Here is a 24,432-nt window from a genome sequence, read left to right as displayed (position 1 = left end):
ATCTGGCATAGTAATTGTTTTTAATAATTTTACACATTTGTCACTTTGCTCTAAATAGCATTTTGAAGATGTTGTTCAAAAAAATAAAAACAAAATAATTCTTCATGCGTCCGTTTCTCTTTTGCCGCCCAGCTGTTCCCATGGTTACTAAATGTTTTCAAAAGTGATTTTAGTGTCAGGGTCTGCACTCTTGTTCGACTTGTCTCGGTTGTAGGGAACAAACGTGAGGACTCTAGAAGATTTTTGTTTTCTTTAAGTGATTTTATAAACTTTGACTTACACATCTGTTGTCAACATGAATCCACCTGCTGACTGTGCCGAGGTTTGTGTTCTTAAATCTGTGTGCAACATTTATTTGCTCTCTCTGTGTGTGAGATAATTTAGTTGTGAAATAGTTTTATACATTCTCATGCGTGAATTGAAAATGTCAATGTAATCTCAGAAGGAGAATAATTTCTGAATCATGTCTGATTCAATCAAGAACCAGGAAATATTTCAACTAACGTTATATTCTATTAAAATATTTGTGGGGGTTTTTTCCATAAAAAATCTGCGTTTTTCAGACCTCAGCACTGAAAAAGAAACCGGATATGTATGGGGAGCGCATAATAAAAGAAAAGGCTGAGAAACAGTAAGTGAACAGTTGTTTATAAACAATATTGTAGAGTCAAACTGAGAAACATATTTACTGTATATGCATGTGTCTAGTTATGAAGCAGGTGTTGATGCCATGTCCCAGTCTCACTTTGACAAGGCTGTGTCCTGTTTCTCAAAGGCCATACTACTCCAGTCACACCAGGTAGAGGCCAGGCAGTTATATGGATTGTATATATATATAGTCTATAAGTATTTGGCCTGAAATATTAATCAGATTTAAGATTCTCCCTCACCTACAGACTGAGTTTTATGTGCAGCGAGCAGAAGCATATCTTCAGCTGTGTGACTTCCAGTCTGCGGCACTAGATTACAAACACGCCTGCGGTCTGGAACCCCAAACTGAGGCCTACCCTCAACGACTTGCCTTCGTCTGCTACCTGCAGGTACAACAATGCATTTATTCACAGATGACAGAAATCAGATTATGGGCTTTAAATACTACAGGCTATGGATCACCTTTGCTGTTTGTGTTTTGAAATGTATCCATCCATACATTTATAAATCATTAAGTATGCAGTCAACAGGTCATTAGAATAAAGATTATTGTTGTACTTTTTTTCTTTTGATCTTTACCTAATGCCTGTTTTATTAATATTTATATGCATAGTTGAAATGCACAGTTTTCCTAGCAATAAAATGTGAATTCATTTAAATCAGACACCACAATAATCCTCTGCTGTCATTCATCTTCAATGACCACTTAGCCGAGTATGTTTTAACTGTCGTTATAGGGCCAGTGTTGTTTTGATTTAGGGAAGTTTCTTGAGGCTCTGGAGTCTTTCACAAAAGCTGCAGAACTTAAACCCTCCTTCCGGCCGTATCACATGAGAAGGTCAGTGCAGACTGTAGCAGATAATTAAGTGCCTTCAAAGAGATTTTAAGTCTAAATGTGTCAGGTTAGCATGAAATAGCACCAGGTGGCGCTACATGCTCTCTCTTTACCTAACAAACGTCATCTACAATTGCGCCCATTATTTAGTGCTATTCCTTTTTTTTATTATTCCATTGTGTGAGTGTGTGTGCAGATTTGAACAAAATGCAATATATTCTTGATATAATTCTTAAGTTATTATTTAATAAAAGCTAACTCAAAATGTATTTAGACAATCAAGTCGTTTTAAAATATGTGAATGTTTTTGTATTCTCAACAAAATATCAAAGTAGCATTTATTTTTAAGAAATATAGCTTAAAATATCGCTATATATCACTCAAACACACTTCTCATGAAAAACAAATTAAGAATTTCATTCGTTTTTTTTAAAACAAAATTTTAAAACAATAGACACATTTTACAAAATTAAAAAAAGAAGGTTTTTGGGCACCAAATAATTGATCTTACATCAATAACCAACTTGTTATTAATGCCCAACTCAATAAAGTTTAATTTTATTTAGCATGTCATTTGAAAAGCTGAAAAAGGCTTGCAAAAAGATTGCATTAAAACAGCAAAAAGGTCTACAAAGGGTAAACATTTCACTCAACAGTCTAAATGGGTTTAAAGTAATTGGCTAGAAAATAAGTCATTTAGTTTTTTGTTTTTGTTTTTATTTATGCTGACGAAACTTAGTTTGATATTTTGGATCTAATGCAATGCAGTTCAGTTCAGTGTGATGTAAGTGTTCAAAAGTGTCTATACAGTAGCTAGAGATCATAATTCTTTTTTTTTTGCATTTTTGTATATGTATTCATAGTTTGGCTTGTCTGACCGCTCTGGGCCGTTACTCTGACTGTCTTCAGTTGGTCAATAATTGGCTGAAGATGGACGGCCAGTCAGCAGACCTCTTCACTCTGAGAGCTCGCCTTCACCACCAGCTCAGTCAGGTCCGACTCACATTCACAGCCTTCAGAAAAATGTTTCCCTTCAAGTAACTGTAATAAACAGGTAAGAGGGCTGCGTGTCTCCTCAGATGACTTTATGCTATCATGACTTGAGGTCAGCACTCAGATTGAAACCATGCTGTCCAGAGGCACAGGCACTGTTGAAGAGGATGAAGGATGTAGCGAAGGATTCCCATCAGGCAGCTGTTAATAAGGCTTTGAAGGGAGAGCTTTCAGATGCACTGGGGAAAATAAACACTGCTCTGGAGTATAACCCCAATAAAGCACAGTACTACCTCTTTAGGTGAGGCTCCGAAGAGCTGCGTATTTACTGCCTGCTAAAGAATTGGCCATCTGTTACTGTGATATTATTCCATTTAAATTAGTGCTTTGATACACACACATGAAACTCACTAAATGTTCTGTTAGAATTATTTTATTTTTGCTCTATTACCAATCAAAAATGTAGACACATTGATTATTTATTATGACTATTTTCCAGGGTTAGTATTATTACTATATTCCATGAGATATGAAAAATGATTGACACAAATCAGATTTTTTACTGTGTATTTATAGCTATTTAAGTTATATAAACTTCTTCAAAGTTTGCCTGCATGATGTCATAGCACTAACATGATACATGTCCACAAAACATGATATTATTATGGTACCATGTCCAAAAAAAATAATTTCCAGGCAGTGTATGCCGGTTTACCTTCCAGACCAGCACTAAATCAGCATAAACCAGCCTGGTTCACATTTGTAATTATTCTTAATATTATTTCATGATATTAACATTATTTGTATAAAACTAGCACGAAGTGCATTACAAGCAATAACAGAAAGTGTATTATTACCAATAACATTGATAATAATTAATAAATGGATAAAAGGGACACAAGAAAAATAAATTAAAATATACTTTTTGGATGAAACTTAGACAAACAATATTTGATGAACTGAACTTTCCAGCAATGTGTTGTAAATGCTGTAATACGAAAGTTAATAAAAATCAATTAATAAATCAATCAATAAAATAAAAAGATGAACTAGAAAACAGACTCAAATGGTATTAAAGGGATAGTTATACAATTCATACAGGTTTTGAACATTTTGAGGGTGAGTAAAGGATTACTGGGTGTTATTTTTGGGTGAACTGTCCCTTTAAAATGCACATATTTTCTGCCTGCTCATAGGGGGATTCTGTATCGGCGCCTGAAAGACTTTACTGCTGCTATCGAGGACTTGGTCCTTTCTGTTGAGTTCGGTGGAGCTGGAGAAGATCCTCCTCATGGAGACATGCGGGACCGCTCTTTAGATTTAGAGGAAGATGCTCAGACCCAGCTGGTGCGCACATACAATGATTTTGCCATTCAGTGCTTCTCCCGGGGTCTGTACGGCGAAGGCATCATGCTGCTGAACAAGGCCATAGAGAAAGACAGAAACGCAAGTGAACTGTTCATCAACAGAGGAGGTGTGGACTGAGAAAGAAAGAGCTTAATGGGTGTTGGGCTGAGAGTGGCGTTAAGATGGTGCTATTTCGCAGAAAAATAATCAGAGAGGAGTTCATTGAATTAGAAATTCTTGAATGGCTTGGTTGTTTCATATCACTCAAAGTAATAGGGCAGATTTCGTATCATACTGAGACAATCTGTGTCTTTTCCCCACAGATTGTTTTTTTAAGCAGTGTGAGTGGACTTTTGCACTGGCTGACTATGAGCAAGCAGAGGAGATGGACCCTGACAACACGGCTATCTGGCTACGACTAGCTATTATTCACAATACACTGGGTCTGCATTGCTATAAAGACAAGTAGGTTTAAACTATGAGGTTAAATATGATATAAATATTATGTACAAATTGTACATAAAAAAACACATTTTTTTTTATCTTGTGCCTTTTGATATTATTTAAGAATTGTGTTTGTTCCAGGAAATACCAGGAAGCAGCAGACAAGTTTTCTGCTGCAATAAGGTACAACCCTGGAGTAGGTCAGTATTATGAGAATCGAACCAAAGCTTACAGCAAGGTGGCCAAAATGGAAGAGGCCAAGATGGATGCCATCAGAGTCCTTATCTTAGAGCCAACCAATGATCAGGCAAGTCTCTCTTTTCACATTCCCAAACTACGATAAGTGTTCCTAATCAAATATGGTACTTTTATACAATGTGAGAAAAATATTATGTTATAAAAAATGACTTGAAGAAGAGCAAGTGTATAAAACCTTATTTAACTGTTTTACATGGAAAAAGGCGATCTTTAAATGTAGTTTATTATTCCTAAATCTCATTTTAGGTGGTGCCTTTGCTGTTGAGTCTGCTCCCAGGATGCTCCTTGACTGATATTATGTCCTGTGCCACTGCACAGTCAGTCAAAACCCAGCTGATGGCAAAGATTCAGGCTTTCAAACTAGCAGTCTCCAAGGTGTCAAGGTTTGCGAGCATGTGGTTTAGTTTGATTGTAGTGATATCAGAGTTCTCTTATCCTCAGAACATTTTATGCTAGATTGTGTGAATGACGGTTTGCTAGGATCCAACTTTTAGTTTTAAGAGCACCATTTCTTCTGCTAGCACTGGCAGGATGGCCCTTGTCAAGGAGGAGGGTCAGTCACAGAAGTTACAGGCTGAAGATGGCTCAGAGCAGTTGATGAAGCCATGCATCACTTCAGGAGAGGTGCAGTGCGAGCTAGTCAAGAGAAAACAACAGGTAGACATGTGGCAGATCTACACATAAAATTGCTTGTTACTGGTGTTGTAAATCCTGTCCAATACAGTGATGGAGAGCCCAGTTTTTAGAGAGCACAGTTTTTCTTCTTGTAGAAAAACTATTAACTCACCCTGAAAAAAAAAATTGAATCTGCTAATTAAGTGCTACAGAAACCTTAAGGAAAAAAAAAAAATTCTTAGCACAGTTTGAAATGGCTCACCACTGAAGTTCAAATTTGGTTTAAAGATGGGCAAAAATAATTTTAAATGAACTTTTATTGTTTATATTAGTGCACATTCAAAACCATACATTTTATATTGATTGGAAACATAAAAAAAAGAAAAACAAGTACACTCCACTGCAAAACTTGTCGAATAAATAACAAATTATTTGCTCTAGTTATATTTCTTTCATTTTTGATGATATCATTATCAGTTAAATGTGTGTGTTTTCTTGGAAAGACTAAATCTTTTAACTTGTGACATTAATCTCTTCTGTTTATGGTGTCAGTTAAATCAAGCTGTGAAAAGAGCCCTGCAGCAGAGGCCGCCCCTGCGCTATGATGGGCCCCGTCTGGCCCCTGTCCCCCCCGCACATGAAGAGCCTGGCGCTCAGGAACGCCCATATGTTTGGAGGAAATTTGGGGGCTTTGGGCTCAATTGTTAAAGGCTCATTGGAATTAATCAGTCTCAGTTATCATGGTGACTTGGGTAATCTTTGACTCCCCTTAATACTTTGGGTTTTATTCTTAAAGGGACATTTCACTAAAACATGAGAATTATGTCTTAAAGGGGGGGGGGGGGGGTGAAATGCTATTTCATGCATACTGAGTTTTTTTACACTGTTAAAGAGTTGGATTCCCATGCTAAACATGTACAAAGTTGAAAAAATTAAGTTGTACGTTTGAAGGAGTATTTCTGTTCCAAAAATATTCCTTCCGGTTTGTCACAAGTTTCGGAAAGTTTTTTCCGAGTATGGCTCTGTGTGGCGTTAGATGGAGCGGAATTTCCTTATATGGGTCCTAATATAAGGGAACTTCTTCCGGAAGAGCGCGCACTCCCGTATAGCGAGGCTCAGCACAAACATTTCACTGATCAGAGCGATTCACTGATCAGAGCGAGAGCGTCGCGAAAAGTCACAAAAGAAGTGTGTTTTTGGTTGCCAGGGCAAGACAACCCTGGACAGATTACCAAAAAAACAGCATTAAGGGACCAGTGGATGGAGTTTATTTTTACAGAGCATCAACGGAGTTGTGCAAGTGTTTTTTTTTGTTCCCTGCATTTCGAAGATGCTTGTTTTACAAACAAGGCCCAGTTTGACGACGGATTTGCACATAGTTTATTTCTTAAGGATGATGCAATCCCAACGAAAAAGGGTCATGATCGTGTGCTGGAACCGCAGGCGGTGAGTAAAACTGCTTCAAATATCTCTGCATCCTTGTTAGTGCGTCCGCCTCCCATCGGAGACCCCGGTTCGAGCCCCGCTCGGAGCGAGTCGTTGCTGCTGCTGCTCTCGTTCAGTTTCAGCCTCGGGATCTGATTCTGGATATAAATAAACGGCTGAATCTGACTGTTAGCCATGGTTTATTTTGGATGATGGTTTTTTCCTCAAGGTAATGTCAGAGCCGTTAAATATGTTTTTCCAACGGCTCTGGGTAATGTCACAGCTTCCACATGCTCTCAACGCAAAAGCCTACTGGCGCTCGTGATTCTTTAGCTCCGCCCACACGTCACGCCTCCAGTCAGTCGTGTTTTTCCGGGAAAAATCGGTACAGACTATCTTTCTCTTATGAATATAATAAAACTAAAGACTTTTTGGAGTTATGAAGGATGCTCTATAGGTACTCAAGATTAACAGGATATTGAGTGAAAACGAGCATTTCACCCCCCCCTTTAATTTAGTCATTTTTGTGAACAACTTTTTTTGTGTGTGTGGGTTCCTACAGTTTTGGAATGACAAGAATATATGAATTATATATGAAATGTCCTTGAAGGTTAGAGATTTGGCATTGTATTTGATTGAGTCAATTCCTTGCTATAGTGGAGTGGGAGTTGTTTTGTCGATAGCAGCTGTTGCTGCTCAGACGTCCTCTGGAGCCGGGGAAACAGCTGAGAAAGTAAGCGAGAAAAGAAAGCTAGAGAGAGAATAGTTTAAAAACACCACTGGCAGCTGATCCCAGGCTTTTATCACAGACGTTTACACTCCCTTGCTAATAGTCAAACACATGTTTTCAGCCCCTAGAGGAGACAGCCTGAGATTTTTTTGGCATTGTAACAATGGAACAATCAGACGTCATTTCCTCACATTTATTGTCCTTGTGCAAAAACACAACACATGAAATAAAGACTTTAATTTCTGTAACCGACCGTTTAATGCAGTCTTCAGTTATGTAGACTGTGAAGAGGGCATTTGCTCAGCTGTGTGGTAACTTACAATCTTCACTTGACTTACAGCTTTTCTTTGTAGACAATTGAATTATTATCATCACATTAGACCTTAATCATTTTAGATGTCTTTTAGATTTTAAAACGGATGAAAATGAGGCAGAAATGAGGACATAGACTTGCAGTCTTTCCAATGGCACGCAGTGTGACCATATAATTTTCATCAACTCCCAACTTTAAAAACTTTTAAATGGAGATTTTGTCTACTGACAGCTTTTTAGGAAAGACGTTTCATTAGCTGAACAACCAGTATGTAGGCTCTGACTAGCATTGACTCCACTATATTGTGAAGCATGGCAGAAATAGCACTGTTTAAAATAAATACATAAATAAATGATGTGCAAAAGTTGTGCAGTGTATTCCAGCCTGCATTTCAGTTTGGTGTACAACCAGAACACACAGTCTGGCATTTTGTGTCCCACAATGCGATACACTTGGCTTGACCTTACATTTCCAATGTGACAAAAGAACCAGAAGTGATGTTACCCACAATAACTTATCCTAATAGTTCACACAGAAATGGAAATTTGCTTAAAATGTACTCACCCTCTGGCCAACCAAGATGTAGATGAGTTTGTTTCTTCATTGGAACAGATTTGGATAAATTTAGCATTACATCACTAGTGCATTAAGCAGTATGCTAGTACTCCATGTCAAACCTAATCTAGGTTGCAGTTGGTTGAGATAATTATTCATTTTCAGCTCTTACCAAGCATATCTAATTAAGATGTTTCTTTCTTAGCCTTTTCCTGAAGAACATTAGGAGCCACAGTCCAAAGCGTTCTAAATTCAAGTCTACATAGAATTGTTACATGCTGCTTTGTTTATTTGTCATCATTTGTATGAATGAAGCAAATGAGCTCATGTTCATCTCCAGGGTACCGTGAGTGGTCACATATGGCCTCGTTGCTCTAGAGGACCTCGTCTGCTGTGCTAACAACTCATTTTCATGATATTTGTTTTATAAAAACTTTATGCTTCAATATCTGAACATCAGGCAGAGTGCTTTTGGATGATCACATTGAAAATAGGTGAAATGGCTGCATCATTAATTCTAAGTGCATTATAATTAATTTAATCAAATGATTGTTTCTGGTTTAAACCTGTTTTGTTCAGTTCAGTCATTTTTTTATGACAATTTAAAAAACGTCAACACATTAAAAAAAAAAAGAAAAAAAAAAAAGAAAGTATTTCCAAGAGTATATTCCCAACTTTATTAGAACATAATCTAAATTAAACATTGACTAACCTCTAGTCAAAGAAGTCATTGCAGACCAAAAATTCATTCACATTTGCTGAGAGACTGTTTTGTCTATAACATGTCGTGTGTGTTACGAGTGTGCAGATGGACTGACTTAAATGGACTGAAGTCTATAATTCAATGAAGTTTTAACAAAGCCACACAATTCTTTCACCGTTGTAATATAACAGTTAATTTTCCTTGAATATACACAAACAGAGTGTGTTGAAAATGAATACTACAATAAATCATGAAAAAAAATCATTTTATTTAAAAATGAAAAATGTCAATTAATACATAAAACTAAACTGTAAGAAATAAATATATTTACATAAAAACAAATTGAAAAAGTCTCCCGATTTACTTGAAAATGTGACCTCCCTCATTCTGCTGCTATCAGACCATTTGTTTGCTTCTTCATGCCTAACCTGATTTTACCAAGTGAGACATGTTCCTGGGACAACATCGTTGTTGACCCTGGAACAACATTGTGATTAACCAATCAGATTTGAAGAACAAGTTTATAGATTTTGTGAAGTTTATGCTTAAAATCAGTGTTTGGTGCTTGTACATCAGTGTCATTCATCTATCATTTCCTCTGATTTTAGGGATTACTCATGGTTAAGGTTAGGTTTAGGTGTAGGGATATGGTTAAGAATATATTTTTGGAGTAAAATGTTGTTCCAGGGTCAACAAAATATGTTGACCTAGGAACACATCGGATTTGGCAAAATCAGGACGTGCCTTCTTCATATAGTAGGTTTAGTTTAGAGTTTGGTTCTGGCACAAACAGATGAATATAAAGAATTAAATGGCCTCTTTTACAGTCTCTTAAATGGACGTGGACAAGTGGTTCCTACTGAGGAACCTCTGATAGACAGTTTATTCATTTTGGATAGATAATGCTTCTGCTGTGTTCTTTTTTTTTGTGACTGATAAAACTTTCCAGTTGGATTTGTCGGAATCCAGTCTTTGTCTTGCTCTTTTCTTTTCAGGTGAACTGTCACAGTCCTTATCATGTCACTAGTCATTAAACACATGTTTTAGTACCTGTTTGATTCTGATGTCAAGCTGGCATCATGCTATCCCTAAGTTGTCCAAGGCATACTTGGCCTGCTGGGAGGTCATATAACTGTCCTCACTTTCACTTTGCTGCTAACAAACACAGTTTCAGGCATTACATGGTGCGTGGCGGAGATTTGTGTAGTGGCAGGCCAGGACTACAGGTCCGCATCCAGGGTTTCTGAGGAGTAGTCCAGATAGTCCGTGCTTTTTCCTTCATCTGAGGTTGTGAAGTCTGCTGTTGAAAAAAGGAGTGTGATTAACATGATGGGCAATCTCTGGAAAATTAAAGGCATAATTCAACCCAAACTCACAATTCTGTCATCATTAAATCACACTCATGTTGTTCCAAACCTTTATTTCTTGCTTTCTTCTGCGAAGAAAAAATATGTGCTGGTAGCTTTAAGCTTCTAATAGACTCAAAAGCATTATTCAAGTATCATAAAATGGTCCATATGTCTCAAAGACTATATTCCAAGTCTTCTGAAGTTATATGAAAAAGTGTAAATAAAGGGAAGTAGGTAACATATTTTCATATGTTTTATATGAAGAATAATGTTTTCACAAAATGCTGGAGAGAGTGACGTCTGATTGCGACCATTGCATTGTCTGTACAAATTTTGCTTTCGCAACGTCTAGTGTGACCACGACTTAACCTTAAACCGTACCCCTTCAATAATATTCAAACTGGAGAAAACAATCAGAATGAGTCCTATGAATTAACTGCTATGAATTGAAAACCAAGTCCAATTCCTGGCTAAATGATTCTTATGAACTGAATCAACTGATTCACTGAAAAGGTCAAAAGAATGTTTATTTGGAAATTTGACATTGCCACTTCTTTTGTGAGCTCTTGAGAACATGCCAAGGAGAACTAGGATGGATATGAAGAATTGAAGAATGACTTTTATGGTCTGTTTCTTGCATAAAGTGACTCCAAAAGACTTGGAATATACAGGTGCATCTCAATGAATTACAATGTTGTGGAAAAGTTCATTCGTTTCAGTAATTCAACTCAAATTGTGAAACATTTAACAAAAACCCACCAATTCACTATCTCAACAAATTAGAATATGGGGACATGCCAATCAGTTAATCAACTCAAAACACCTGCAAAGGTTTCCTGAGCCTTCAAAATGGTCCCTCAGTTTGGTTCACTGGGCTACACAATCATGGGGAAGAAATGCTGATCTGACAGTTGTCCAGAAGACAATCGTTAACACCCTCACAAGGAGGATAAGCGACAAACATTCATTGCCAAAGAAGCTGGCTGTTCACAGAGTGCTGTATCCAAGCACGTTAACAGAAGTTTGAGTGGAAGGAAAAAGTGTGGAAGAAAAAGATGCACAACCAACCGAGAGAACTGCAGCCTTATGATGACTGTCAAGCAAAATCGATTCAAGAATTTGAGTAAACTTCACGAGGAATGGACTGAGGCTGGGGTCAAGGCATCAAGAGCCACCACATACAGAGGTGTCCAGGAAATTGCTGAACTACAGACAACGTCAGAGGCGTCTTACCTGGGCTAAAGAGAAGAAGTACTGGACTGTTGCCTAGTGGTCCAAAGTCCAAAGATTTGTATTTCATTTGGAAACCAAGGTCCTCATATGGAGGAAGGGTGGATAAGCTCATAGCCCAAGTTGCTTGAAGTCCAGTTTTAAGTTTCCACAATCTGTGATGATTTAGGGTGCAATGTCATCTGCTGGTGTTGGTCCATTGTGTTTTTGGAAAACCAGAGTCACTGCACCCGTTTACCAAGAAATCTTGGAGCACTTCATGCTTCCTTTTGCTGACCAGTTTTTTGAAGATTGCTGCTTTCATTTTCCAGCAGGATTTGGCACCTGCCCACACTGCCAAAAGCACCAAAAATTGGTTAAATGACCAAGGTGTTGGTGTGCTTGACTGACCAACAAACTAACCAGACCTGAACCCCATAGAGAATCTTTGGGGTATTATCAAGAGGAAAATGAGAAACAAGAGACCAAGCAATACAGATGAGCTGAAGGCCGCTGTCAAAGAAACCTGGGCTTCTCACCTCAGCAGTGCCACAAACTGATCACCTCCACTGATCATTTAAACTGATAATTTAACGCCAAAAGCAATCCTTCTCTTGCTTTTTTAAATTATATATTTTTTTGGATCTCAATAAATGAATTAATGCTGCGTTGCGCTGTTCTGTTTTACCGTTGCTTAGTGACTTTTACGTTCTTGGCTACAGCGGTGTGACGGCAAACTTCCGGTCGCTGTAGCCGTTCCATTCGCAGCTGTTGCTTAAAGTCCCTACTGTCTAAAAGAGCGACAAAATGTCCACAGCTCACTTCACGTTTGATGACGAACAAAACAAAACAAAGTGTAAAGCACGCAGAGCGCTCATTCGTGGCAAGAACACAACCAATTTGAAAAGACATTAACAGACGAGCCACCCGGACATTTTCTCAAATGTAATTTTACAACGATGTTCTTTTGTTTATTGAGCTAAGCAAAATTGGAATAGTGCAGTGCGTAGATGTTGTAGCATTAAATATTACGAACTGAAAAGTACTGTAAAACAGCCCCTTCTTCAAGTTAGATGAGAGCACAATACTAATACGTAATATCATGATAAATACATTTGATTAATACTAATGTTTAGTATATTTTATAATGTTCTACTTGTTGACAATATCACAAATATTTCTATATTAGTCATGTGAAACATGAATGTTCACATCCTATCATTATACATACAAATCTAGCAATATTGTAGTATTTAAAACATACAATATTGCTAGACAAATGAGTACCTTATAAAATCTTGTTACTTTTTTTATCCACCCAGCTGCCAACTTATTAAATATTTACTTTAAATGTATGCACTTATTGTTCAGCTCAGCTGTAAGCTTTAAGGTCCTGGACCTAACATTATTTTTCTTTTATTGATGGTCAATTGGCAGCTAGTTATTGTTTACATTATCATGACAGTGTTTGTTGCTGCATAAAAGCTTTTGAATCGAAATAAAGACACAGTTGTGTTGAAATAAAGTTGAATTAGTGTTTTATATATTTTGGTTAAGTTTGTTTCCTATACCAGCTGTAAAAAATTGTCTAGTAAATCTGTTATTGATTTTAGTCTTATTTTAGTCGACTAAAATACCAAGCAATTTTAGTCGACTAAAATACCAAGCAATTTTAGTCGACTAAAATACCAAGCAATTTTAGTCGACTAAAATAAGACTAAAATTAAAACAAATCAGATGACTAAAACTAGACTAAAACTAAAAAGAATTATAGTCAAAAGACTAAGACTAAAACTAAATTAAAATTTTGTGTCAAAATTAACACTGGTCGCATGAAAAAGAGCAATCAGCACCTCACTAAAAATGTAACCTTTTTTGTTCCACAGAAGAAAGCAAGCCATACAGGTTTGGAACATCATGACTGAGATTTACTGATAACAGAATTCTTATTTGTTGGGTGAACCATCTATTTAAATGCTCACTATGAGACTATTTGCCATCTGAGTGGCTTTCAGGGTCACTTCTACAGTTTTGCTCAGATAAAAAGATGCATCATACACAGCAGAAGAGGGTGTAGCAGTTGAGTTTGGCTGCGTTGTGCCCCGTCCCGGCATAGCGGTTCTTATTGGGCAGCAGCAGAATGAAGGACACAGCCAGCGACACATGGTAGAAACTGTGGACATAAGCATAGTCCCACTCCTGCAGGAGAAAATGAGCAAGTCATTACTGCAGTTACGCAAACATGCTTTTGTGTAATGAGTTCCTCCAGTTGCAGTAGATGTTTGAGAGCTGCACATATTCATATACATTCATATTTTTACCTCAAAATAGAAGCGAAGCATCAAAGCAAGAGCGCCAAAGCAGAACCCTGGCCCCACTTGTTGAGTGTAAACACTTTTGTCTGGATAAAGTCCTTTCTTTTCCTTCATTTTTTGTAACTGGAGCAAAGCAAAAACAATATTGTAAAACCTTGTGAAAGCATTTGTGGAAGATAATAAAATCTTGAGTTTCCGTGTTGTCAATATAAGCAAAATATAATTCCTCATTAAGTTTATTTGGAGCTTTGCCCTTAAAAAACACGGTAAGAGTGACATCTGATGTCTCTCAAACTCACCCATTTGACTGTTATCATGAAGACAGCTGTTCCAATGGGGCCGGAGTAGATGCCGTAGCCTAAGCGGTCCTGGTAGATTCTCACAGCCGATGTCAACACCCCAAACATGGTGAGCGAAGAGCGCTTGGGTTCATCGAAATCTCCCAGCGCTGGATTTGATCAAATGGACACATATTCTTTACTTGACACAGTGTAATGCAAGATATAAAAACTTGTCACACTGCTCACAAAAAATACTGTTTTAAATCACTTTGTTTGACTGTTTGACCCGTGTGGGAGTCACACCATCACATGTTCGCAAGCAGGATACAGAGATGCTATTATTTGCTCACCTAGTAGTGTGACCCACATGGAGATAGCTGTGCCGTACACGGTGAAGTACTCCAGGATCTCATACTTCATAAAACAGAGAATGGACAAGCCTGGACCATCACATGCATGGTAAATCTGAGCACAGATGTAGAAAACACATGATGGCTAAGTCACCTTGATAGAAACGTTCTGGCTTACAGGTCCATCTCCATAAAATAGAATGTCATGGGAAAGTTCATTTATATCAGTAACTCAGCTCAAATTGTGAAACTCATTTATTAAATAAATTCAATGCACAAAGATTGAAGTAGTAAGTTTAAGTCTTTGGCTATTTTATTTGTGATGATTTTGGCTCACATCTAACGAAAACCCACCAATTCACTATCTCAACAAATTACAATACTTCACAAGACAAAAAAACAAAACAAAACATTTTTAGTGAAGTGTTGACCTTCTGAAAAGTATGTTCATTTACTGTACATGAACTCAAAACTTGGTAGGGGCTCCTTTTGCTTTAATTACTGCCTCAATTCGGCATGGAGGCGATCAGTTTGTGGCACTGCTGAGGTGAGAAGCCCAGGTTTCTTTGACAGTGGCCTTCAGCTCATCTGTATTGCTTGGTTTCTTGTTTCTCATTTTTCTCTTTACAATACCCCAAAGATTCTCTATGGGGTTCAGGTCTGGTTAGTTTGTTGGTCAGTCAAGCACACCAACACCATGGTCATTTAACCAAACTTTGGTGCTTTGTGCAGTTTGGGCAGGTTCCAAATGCTGCTGGAAAAGCATGGAAGCATGAAGTGCTTCAAGATTTCTTGGTAAACGGGTGCAGTGACTTTGGCTTTCAAAAAACACAATGGACCAACACCAGCAGATGACATTGCACCCTAAATCATCACAGATTGTGGAAACTTAAAACTGGACTTCAAACAGCTTGGGCTATGAGCTTCTCCACCCTTCCTCCATATGAGGACCTTGGTTTCCAAATGAAATACAAATCTTTGGACTTTGGACCACTGGGCAACAGTCCAGTACTTCTTCTCTTTAGCCCAGGTAAGACGCCTCTGACGTTGTCTGTAGTTCAGCAATTTCCTGAACAACTCTGTATGTGGTGGCTCTTGATGCCTTGACCCCAGCCTCAGTCCATTCCTTGTGAAGTTTACTCAAATTCTTGAATCGATTTTGCTTGACAGTCATCATAAGGCTGCAGTTCTCTCGGTTGGTTGTGCATCTTTTTCTTCCACACTTTTTCCTTCCACTTAACCTTCTGTTAACATGCTTGGATACAGCACTCCTTTGTCAATGAATGTTTGTGGCTTATCCTCCTTGTGAAGGGTGTCAATGGTCTTCTTCTGGACAACTGTCAGATCAGCATTCTTCCCCATGATTGTGTAGCCTAGTGAACCAAACTGAGAGACCATCTTGAAGGCTCAGGAAACCTTTGCAGGTGTTTTGAGTTGATTAACTGATTGGCATGTCCCCATATTCTAATTTTTAGAGATTTGTTGGGTTTTTGTTAAATGTGAGCCAAAATCATCACAACTAAAAGAACCAAAGGCTTAAACTACTCCAGTCTGTGTGCACTGAAGTATTTAATACACAAGTTTCACAATTTGAGTTACTTGAATTACTGAAATAAATTAACTTTTCCATGACATTTTAATTTATTGTTATGCACCTGTACATTTAAAAGGTTCTAGGACAGATAAGAAGAAACTTTCCATGTTATTGTCTGGAAAAATTTCAGAAGAAGTTTTCTTATGGCCATAGTAAGAGATGCATCCAGTTATGCTATCAGTTGTGTTTCAGATTGAGCAAACTGGAGCAGCTTGAGTTTTGTGATCTTTTCTTGATTGGTTGTTTTGTAATAAATCAAGAATTCCAGGCCAGTTTACACAGAATGTGATTTCATGTTCTCATGCACTTCCTTTTATTTGCTTTCTACATAGAGATAAATATCTGGATATGGCTATTTAAAATAACTTAAATCTAATATAAAAAAATATAAAAATATAAAAATAAATAAATAGAATTTAACTTCACTTTAATTGAAATTTAAATATCACACCTATCATGTCTGTGTAAGTTTGTATTTTCTTATTTTTGCCTTTTTTAAGTTTACATTTGTATTACAAATTGAGTTTTTGACATTGCGCTTTGTCTTGCTGCTTTTTCAACACAAGATGTTGTTTGTGAACGGTACAAGAAAGGTATATTACATATATTTCCACATAGGGTTATATAAAATAAAAAATATATCCTATAAAATCATATAAAAAAAATTATATAAATAAATATACTTTTACAATTAAAATAGCTATGTAAACATTTTAGCATCTCATGCATTAGTGCCACATTTTCAAGATGGCGTGTCTTTTAAAAGTACATCTCTAAACCCTGCTTCTTTGTTCTACTTAAATGCAAGACCACGTTCTGTGTGAAAGGCCCCTTAAACACAAATATATCATTACTAATGAGTGATACACAAGCTGTAAATATGAAGAATATTTCTTCATATGTCTTTGAAATAATTTTCAATTCTCTTACCGCTGTGAAGAACATTGTGAAGAAATAGACCATGGCCTCCATATGGAAACCCCTCTTGGCGGCCACACTGGCTGCAGGGATGAACACCAAACTGCTGATGGTAGGCAGCAGCATCTTGGCAATAAATGCTCCCATTCTGACCCTAATAAAAGGCCTCAGGATTTCTGGAAAACTTGGAAGGAATTAAGAGATTGTCTGGTTGTTTCAAGCCGCCAGATCTTTTGGAGAAGCGACTAAGAGAGACTGAAGGGGTGACTCTCACACACTCGCATCCGCTTCTAGAGGACCTTTAAAGTTTAAATGACTCAGAGGGGTCCGTATGCGCACTGTCATCAGAACAGCAGCTGTCTGCATGAGGACTGGGAGAGGCCTGCAATCACATGCCACGTTTCTGTCACACATGTTTGGGATTGTAGTACAACAGTGGGTGGGGGTGTGAGGGATGAGATGTATTGAGTCTCAGACATCAATTTTCTTCATGGGTGAATCGATCCTTAGCAGGATCTGTAGAAACAACTTGTCTCTATTGGGTTATTGACACTGGCCTCATGAAAACACCTGTAGGCGTCATTGCCATTCTGTGTTTGACGTGAATGTGGTTCTGAGGGTAGAAAAATGTAAATGATTAAGGTGAGGTGTCGGCTTAGGATGTTGTGTTAGAGACCGGTGAGTCTTGTGTAGACCCATACCAGATGTACAGATAGACCGGGAGCCAATTAAATGAGTGAAGGGACCCCAAGAACAAATTCTCACTTTGTACTGGTCACATTTCATGTGGTCAAAATATATCTTTTATGTCTGATAAATCTCTTACTTTTTTTGCAGCTGAAACATTTTAGCTTCTAAAATGTTCATATTTACATTCCAAAGTCGGCAGAAACGCATCAGCATCTTTAATTCAGTATAAATGGCAGAAATAAAACAGATGTCAATGAAATATGGTCAGTCTAACTCAATAGGAAACAGATGTGACTTAGTGATGTTTCTCTAATTTAAACTCGTGTTGTTGAAATTTTAGCGCATTAAAAGACAGCAAGACGAACTGTGAGTGCTTCTTGATTTAACCTACATAATTCAAAAGCATGCCCATTGTCTTATTTCTGTATCCTGTGGCTTTTTTGATGTGGCTTTCACGACTTTCTAAATAAGACATCACACAGTCCGCAACAGTCAGGAAAGTCCTTGTTTTGTTATTTTGAACACGAGGGAGAGTCTTGATCTGGACTTTGTGGCCTGTCAGTCACAGCTGTTCTTCTTTCAGCTGTTGCACCTGCGAGAGGAACAGAAAGGGTGCAGTGTGCTGAGTGTTCATCACGCCCGACATTCTCTACGTGACTGTAACATGATACTCAATGACACCAGAGAGATTGCAAACCTTAGATACTTACAGACGAGTTTACTTTCTCGACCAGTCACTGTCCTGGAATGGCTAAGGAATGAGTCACATTTAGGTTCACTTGCTGAAAGTACAACATCACTGCTTTCTCTCGTCCAACTCACTGCGGCCACATTCTTGTGTAGCACAGCTACTGAATTTGGCATTAGTTAATTTAGGTATAATCATAAAGTTCGTCAAATGCACTTTTGTGCAAACCATTTTTTAGGTTCCAGAACTCTAAATAGTAGGTATTCTGGCACAAACTCATTAGCTGGATTATAACATTGACACAGCCGTTGAAATCTTCTGCACTGTCATCTGAATTCCTAGATGAGAACCTCTGGTCTAAAGCCTGTGTATTTTTGAACAGAATATACACTGTTGACCTAAAAATCTCTTTGTTATCTTTATCATCTGACTGAAATGAGAATCTGAGAAAATGATCATTATTCACAATCAAGAAAAACAGTAACGCAAGCGTTTCTTTTACTGATGACTTAGCAGTTTCTTTCCAGACATTTACAGTTTTCTGAAGCATTATCCATGTTAAACAGGACCAAAAATAATAAATATAATAAAAATGGTAAAATATTACTTTAATGTATTTATTATTTTAATTACTGAAATATGTCAATCATGTTTTCCCCTGAAATTGAGAAAAAGCAAGTACAGAATTTTTCTTTGCCTCTGTTCAACCCTGTTATACTGTGATATTTTTAAAATAAAGGTTTAACCTTCTGAAAATAATATTTAAGACAGTGATCTCCATCATTATTTTGATTTTGAAATTCCAGACCACAATGGAGCCAAAGCGAAAAAAAAACAATGTCTGAATAGCTGGTTAACATGAACTAAATAGTCTGTGTAGCTTATTATTCCATTGGAATAACCAGCGGTGAATAATTCAAAAACAGACCAGGAGCATGGATTAAAATTATTCATGACCAAAATATTTTCCTTAATAGCATGAACCAACTGCTAGAAAGCACTGATCATTTGACTTTTTATTTCCCTATATCGTCTTAGTTTACAATTGGTTTGTATAGCAGAGCTGATTCATTGTTCCAAAATAGACGCTGCAGAATTAGGCTCTAATAACATAGCTGTCGTGTGAGAAGAACATTTGTTTGGACTATGAATGTAATGCATTCGGTACATTAGACAGCTAGTTACAGAGCAATAACGTTTTTTTTTCATTTATTTTTATCCACAAAATACACTTGATTTTCTGTGTTTTTCATTCTCTAGTTTAGAATGAAGGAACATTTCTATTTTCTTGTCTATGCATAAAAATGAATATGCATCTTCCCTACACAGCCATTCATCTCAGAAGTATTGAAGGATTTCTCTCCCTCTCATTGTCACACACACATACCTTCCCTGTGTTTTCTACCTAATTTCTCCAGACTTCCAGACTGTGCAAATCTCCTGAAGTATGTCTGTCACCATAAAAATCTGTGGTTGAGAGGAGTGTTTGACTGAGCTTTAAGTGTAGCGAAGCGTCCCATACAGAGCAGACAGACAGGCAATGAAGAGAACATGTGGTCTATAAATGTGCACGTCACACACAGGCATGAATATATTAAGTCATACAGGTGCATCTCAATAAATTACCCAAATGAATTTTCCACGACATTCTAATTTATTGAAATGCACCTGTAATTAGAAGAAAAAAAGTCATATTTATGACAATTATGAGATAAACAATGTCATTATTGTAAAAACATGAGACAAAGTGTAATTTTTGTGACATGCCGTACAAATACATAATTATGAGATTTAAAAAAATTATAATTATGATATAATACGTCCAATTTATGCCATACTTAGTCATAATTTTGAGATTCTAAGCAATGTTTATGACAGAAAAGTCTCTAAGGTCAAACTTGAATCTAACATTTTGTTTCAACTTGTTTGACTTATCTCAGAATTTCAACCTTTTATGTCATCATCATGATTTATCCTAGCATGTTTTTTGGCCTTCCACCATAGTATGTTAGCCGATTCAAATTCAGTGTTTTTGTACCACTTTTTTTTATTATATTTTGAAAAAAAAAGGTTTTTGGTTTTAGTCTTCTTCCTTGAACTATTTTAATGCTTAAATCATTTCACTTGTTTTTATTAGGCACCAGGAAAAAAAACTTTGTGAAAAAAAAACTGACTTGACAACAAGTCTCACGTTCCACTTCCACCTGAGGCTCACTATTAATGCATGCATAATTTGCTCTTTTTGGTCAGTTTTAATGTCTATTGAAATCAAGTAGACTACAAAGCAAGATTCCATTATGTTCTACTGAATGTCTTTCTATGAATTACAGGAATGTCCTTCTACAGGAAGGAGCTTCAGAGAAGAGCAGTGCTGGTCATTCAACTCTCAGGTTTACAATGGAAAAAGTTCCCACTGGAAACCTCTCTATCCCGGTATTAACTGTTTTATTTAATGAAGCTGTGCTGTGAAGGTATCATTTACATCAAAACAATGAATTGTTTTATATTCCTGTCGATGACTACGCTCATATCTCCAGCAATCCATGTGACTTGCACTGCACCACCTCTGATGGTCAAAGACAGTTGATGGTACCTGCACGTGATGGAACAAGTACAGCAACTACAGGGGTGTGTGTGTAAATGGGAGATGTGGAGTAAGTAGCTTACATTGCATATGATTTTTCTCAGGCATGTGATCTAAACTTATAAGCTGATGTGTAACTTTGCAGCCCATTGGATGTGATGGTGTCCTCTTCTCCCCCAACACTCTGGATAAGTGCAGCGTGTGTCAGGGAGATGGGAGCAGCTGCACTCGCATTACTGGGAACTTTCGCCATGGGGCTTCTAGTTTAGGTAATGTCAGTTCAGAGTTTTGTAGAACGCCATTCATATTCAGTGGTTCTAAGTAAATTCATAAAGGAACCAGTATTCTAATGAAGTGAACTCTTTCTTTGAAGGCTATTCTTTCATAACTCAAATCCCAGAAGGATCATGGGACAACCAGATTATAGAGAGGAAGAAGTCCGCAGATATCCTGGGTGAGCAAACCTCTGAATGGCTTTCAGTGTGTTAGACTTTCAATCTAATGATGATACTTCATACTTCATACTTCACCTGCAATATCAGGTGTTCCATGACACGGGGCACAAATCTGTGCATTGAAACCAACAATAATTGCCCTAGTAGGCTAATCGGTGTTATTGTTGATAAAAACCTGAAAAAAAAAGTGTTAATTGAAATAAAGCTGAAATAAAATTACAATAATTTTATTATATATATAAAACCTTGAACTAAAAAACACTTGATGAAAATTAGAAATGGCAACTAAATGAGATAAGTTTGGGTTGAAGTTCAAAACGAATAAACTGAAAAAAAAAGGCTAAATAGAAATAAACAACAACAAAAAGGGCATAAAAATTACTAAAATAATTAACTAAAATTAAATGAAAACTGAAAACAAAAAACAGGCCTGGAGGCTAATCAAAAATATATACATAAAACACAGTCTTTACATGCGACGTGACAAATCAATCATTTATGTTTTGTCATAGTTTATCTTTGGCTGCATTTAATTGATTTTTTAAATATTTTTGATTAAAAAAAAAAAATTGCATTGGTGGATGTGTTTGGGAGGGCTATTGAATATGTAACATTTTAATTCTGCTCAACTGAAAGAAATGACTTGAATAAAGATTAGTTCATTTAGCTGAATGAGAGCAGATGAGTGAATCAATAAAATCATCCAATCTTCCCATCGCTATATTTTCTAGCTGTGACCACTGATCTATAATATAGAATATATATATATATATATATAAATATATATATATATATATATATATATATATATATATATATATATATATAGATCAGTGGCTGTGACTGACCAAGCAGGGAACTTTTTCTTCAACGGTGCATATAAAGTGGACACCCCTCAGAACTTCCACGCAGCAGGGACCATTTTCAAATACCGGCGGCCTACTGATGTGCATGAGACGGGGATCGAGTACATCGTGGCAAAAGGGCCCATCGATCAGCCCATCAATATTCTGGTACTGTAGCCGTGGTCCTCTCTTCGCCGCCAAAGGCTTATGGGTAATCTCACTGGCTGGCTAACCATGGCTTTGACTTAGTGCAGGCCAAAGGTCTAATGGTTCACTCTGCGTAAATGGTAATATTCTGATGCATTGTCCCAGGAAGAATGACTCAATAGTTTCACTTAAATCTAGGATGGATACAAACGAGGAAAAGGGAAATATTGTATTCTGGCCTTTTTTTTTTTTTACTCTTTTATTGCCATTATTGCCATATTACAGTGATGAGGGAATCTAAGGCTTCTGTCTCCCAACCCCCCATTTACACGGGCCCCCAAGGAGGATCCAGTCTGGTGTCTGTGGAGATCGGGAGTGTTTTACACCATAATGAGAGCATATATGATAAGACAGTCCCTGAGATGAAGGGAAACCAGGTACAGACCACTGGACCATGGGCTGTGGAAGGACAAAAGCCTGGCCAGGAAACTAATGAAGTGTACGAGACAGCGAGCATTAATTGTGAGCAGGATACTAACACACAAGTCCAGTATACAGGTAAATATCTGTTTTTGTCTATATATTTCTTTAATATGCTTATAAGATTGTGTTAAATGTAGGGCTGGTAATTTAACATGTTAATTAGATTAATTAATTATGGAGTAATTATAATTATTAAAAATGCCCCTGTTTGAAATTTTGTCTTATATTTAAATCACATAGTTAAAAATATCACATGAGCTGTAGGCTAAGAGCAGTATCACACTAGTGCAAATGTGATACTCATACAACAGTTCATTAAAAAGTTAATATTGTGTTATTTTAGACACAAGTGTTGTCTGTTTTGCTCAATTTTGCCAACCAAAGTATAAAGACAAATCAGAACGGCTCTTCCCCGAGCAACCCACAGAGGCATTTCATTTTTTTAATCCATGTTTTGAATGAATTTGGTGAACCATTTGTCGCGTTGAACCATTGGCTTTGAAGTGGCGCTGCACAGACCGATCGGTGTATGACATCAAATATGCTGATTTGATGTCATGCCGTACCTGCTGCTGCACAATTTAACAATGAAAGAGGACTTCAAAAGTTTACTGTGACCTTTTTATTAAAGAAAAAAAAAATGCTTTCAGTGTATCTGAAGTAAATGGAGAATAGACAAGTCAGAGAGAGTACATGGCTCACTGAGCTATCATCACTGGCCCTGTGGAGTTCTTTATAGTACATCAGCCAAAGAGCTCTGCGGAAGTGTCAGAACATTGGACTTTTCTGTGTGTGTTTTTTCTCTGTGACCCAGTTTCTGTCTCCTTGATTGCTGATTAGTTCCCAGGTGTGTCTTCTTAGTTTAGGGTGACCACATGAGCCATTTTCCTAGGACGCATCCGTGCCAGAAATTCTATATTGCCTAAAACATCCAAAGCAGTTTGACCAATAACATGCAGGTATGGTACATAATCAACCAGTCGTGGAGTTTGAGAAAGTGAAATCTACAGAGAACGATCAAAGCAATGCAAATACACATACATGTTAGGTGTTGGTTCGTTCATTCAAGCTTCGCTGCGCACCGATCACTGTATGACAGCAAAGTGCAAAGAGAGTGATTTTAATGCATGAGGAGCCGTCTGCTCTGCTCTCTATAGCTCTTATGAATGTCATACAATGATCGATCTGCACAGCACAAACAGCCAAAATCTGGATATTTTAGGCAATATAAAAATCCTGGCAAGGACGTGTCCTGGGAAAATGGCTCATATTGTCACCCTATCTTAGTTCCCTCATTATCCTGCTTTCATAACTCTAGTCCTTTCAGTTGTATTTTGTCGGATTTACCAGTTCCATACGTGTGCTTTCCTCCTGTTCTCCCTGCTGGATTTACTCCTGTGTTGGATTAATAAAGACTATTTCGAGTATTCTTGGCTGTGTTCCTTCTGGGAGCGTAGTGTGACAGGGAGTCAGAGAATTACGGCCGTTCATGTTTGCTGTCTTTCTGACATTAATAATTATAAATGAGGTTGGATGTCCTAATGAAGGCTATGCCCCTGTCTTGCATTATAGTCTATGATACAACAAGAGGATTCACAACAAAAATTTAGCTGTAATCCTCTTAAATGAGTTGCTATTGATTGTAGTGATCTGTA

General features: G+C 37.3%; 2 protein-coding genes and 1 pseudogene across 4 annotated transcripts; 2 read left to right on the top strand and 1 right to left on the bottom strand.

The window, feature by feature from the left end:
* The first annotated feature begins 171 nt into the window (after positions 1-171).
* LOC128014957 (tetratricopeptide repeat protein 16) lies at positions 172-4,613 on the top strand. Its single transcript, XM_052598741.1, has 10 exons — positions 172-322; positions 564-631; positions 709-799; positions 897-1,040; positions 1,389-1,489; positions 2,350-2,479; positions 2,566-2,780; positions 3,676-3,953; positions 4,150-4,291; positions 4,412-4,613. The coding sequence occupies exons 1-10, from the start codon at positions 296-298 to the stop codon at positions 4,611-4,613; spliced, it is 1,398 nt and encodes a 465-aa protein (XP_052454701.1). The 5' UTR covers positions 172-295.
* A 4,206-nt stretch (positions 4,614-8,819) lies between these two features.
* Positions 8,820-17,285, bottom strand: LOC127987852 (protein myomaker-like). 3 transcript variants are annotated; one of them, XM_052590229.1, is made up of 6 exons: positions 16,898-17,285; positions 14,374-14,488; positions 14,042-14,190; positions 13,749-13,865; positions 13,486-13,626; positions 8,820-10,169 (listed from the first exon to the last, which is right to left on the bottom strand). In XM_052590229.1, exons 1-6 carry the CDS (start codon positions 17,030-17,032, stop codon positions 10,047-10,049), a joined length of 780 nt encoding a protein of 259 aa, XP_052446189.1. In that variant the 5' UTR covers positions 17,033-17,285; the 3' UTR covers positions 8,820-10,046. The 3 variants fall into 3 exon arrangements, with proteins under 3 accessions (XP_052446189.1, XP_052446196.1, XP_052446204.1); XM_052590236.1 differs by having other exon boundaries at positions 8,820-10,166; XM_052590244.1 differs by lacking the exon at positions 8,820-10,169 and having other exon boundaries at positions 13,480-13,626.
* A 3,287-nt stretch (positions 17,286-20,572) lies between these two features.
* On the top strand, positions 20,573-23,617 carry LOC128014956 (ADAMTS-like protein 2; annotated as a pseudogene).
* Positions 23,618-24,432: the final 815 nt, after the last annotated feature.

This window comes from Carassius gibelio, chromosome A5, assembly GCF_023724105.1.
Source record: "Carassius gibelio isolate Cgi1373 ecotype wild population from Czech Republic chromosome A5, carGib1.2-hapl.c, whole genome shotgun sequence".
Taxonomy (NCBI): domain Eukaryota; kingdom Metazoa; phylum Chordata; class Actinopteri; order Cypriniformes; family Cyprinidae; genus Carassius; species Carassius gibelio.
Note: the sequence above shows the minus strand (reverse complement) of the source record. Positions and strands in the feature narration are given on the sequence as shown.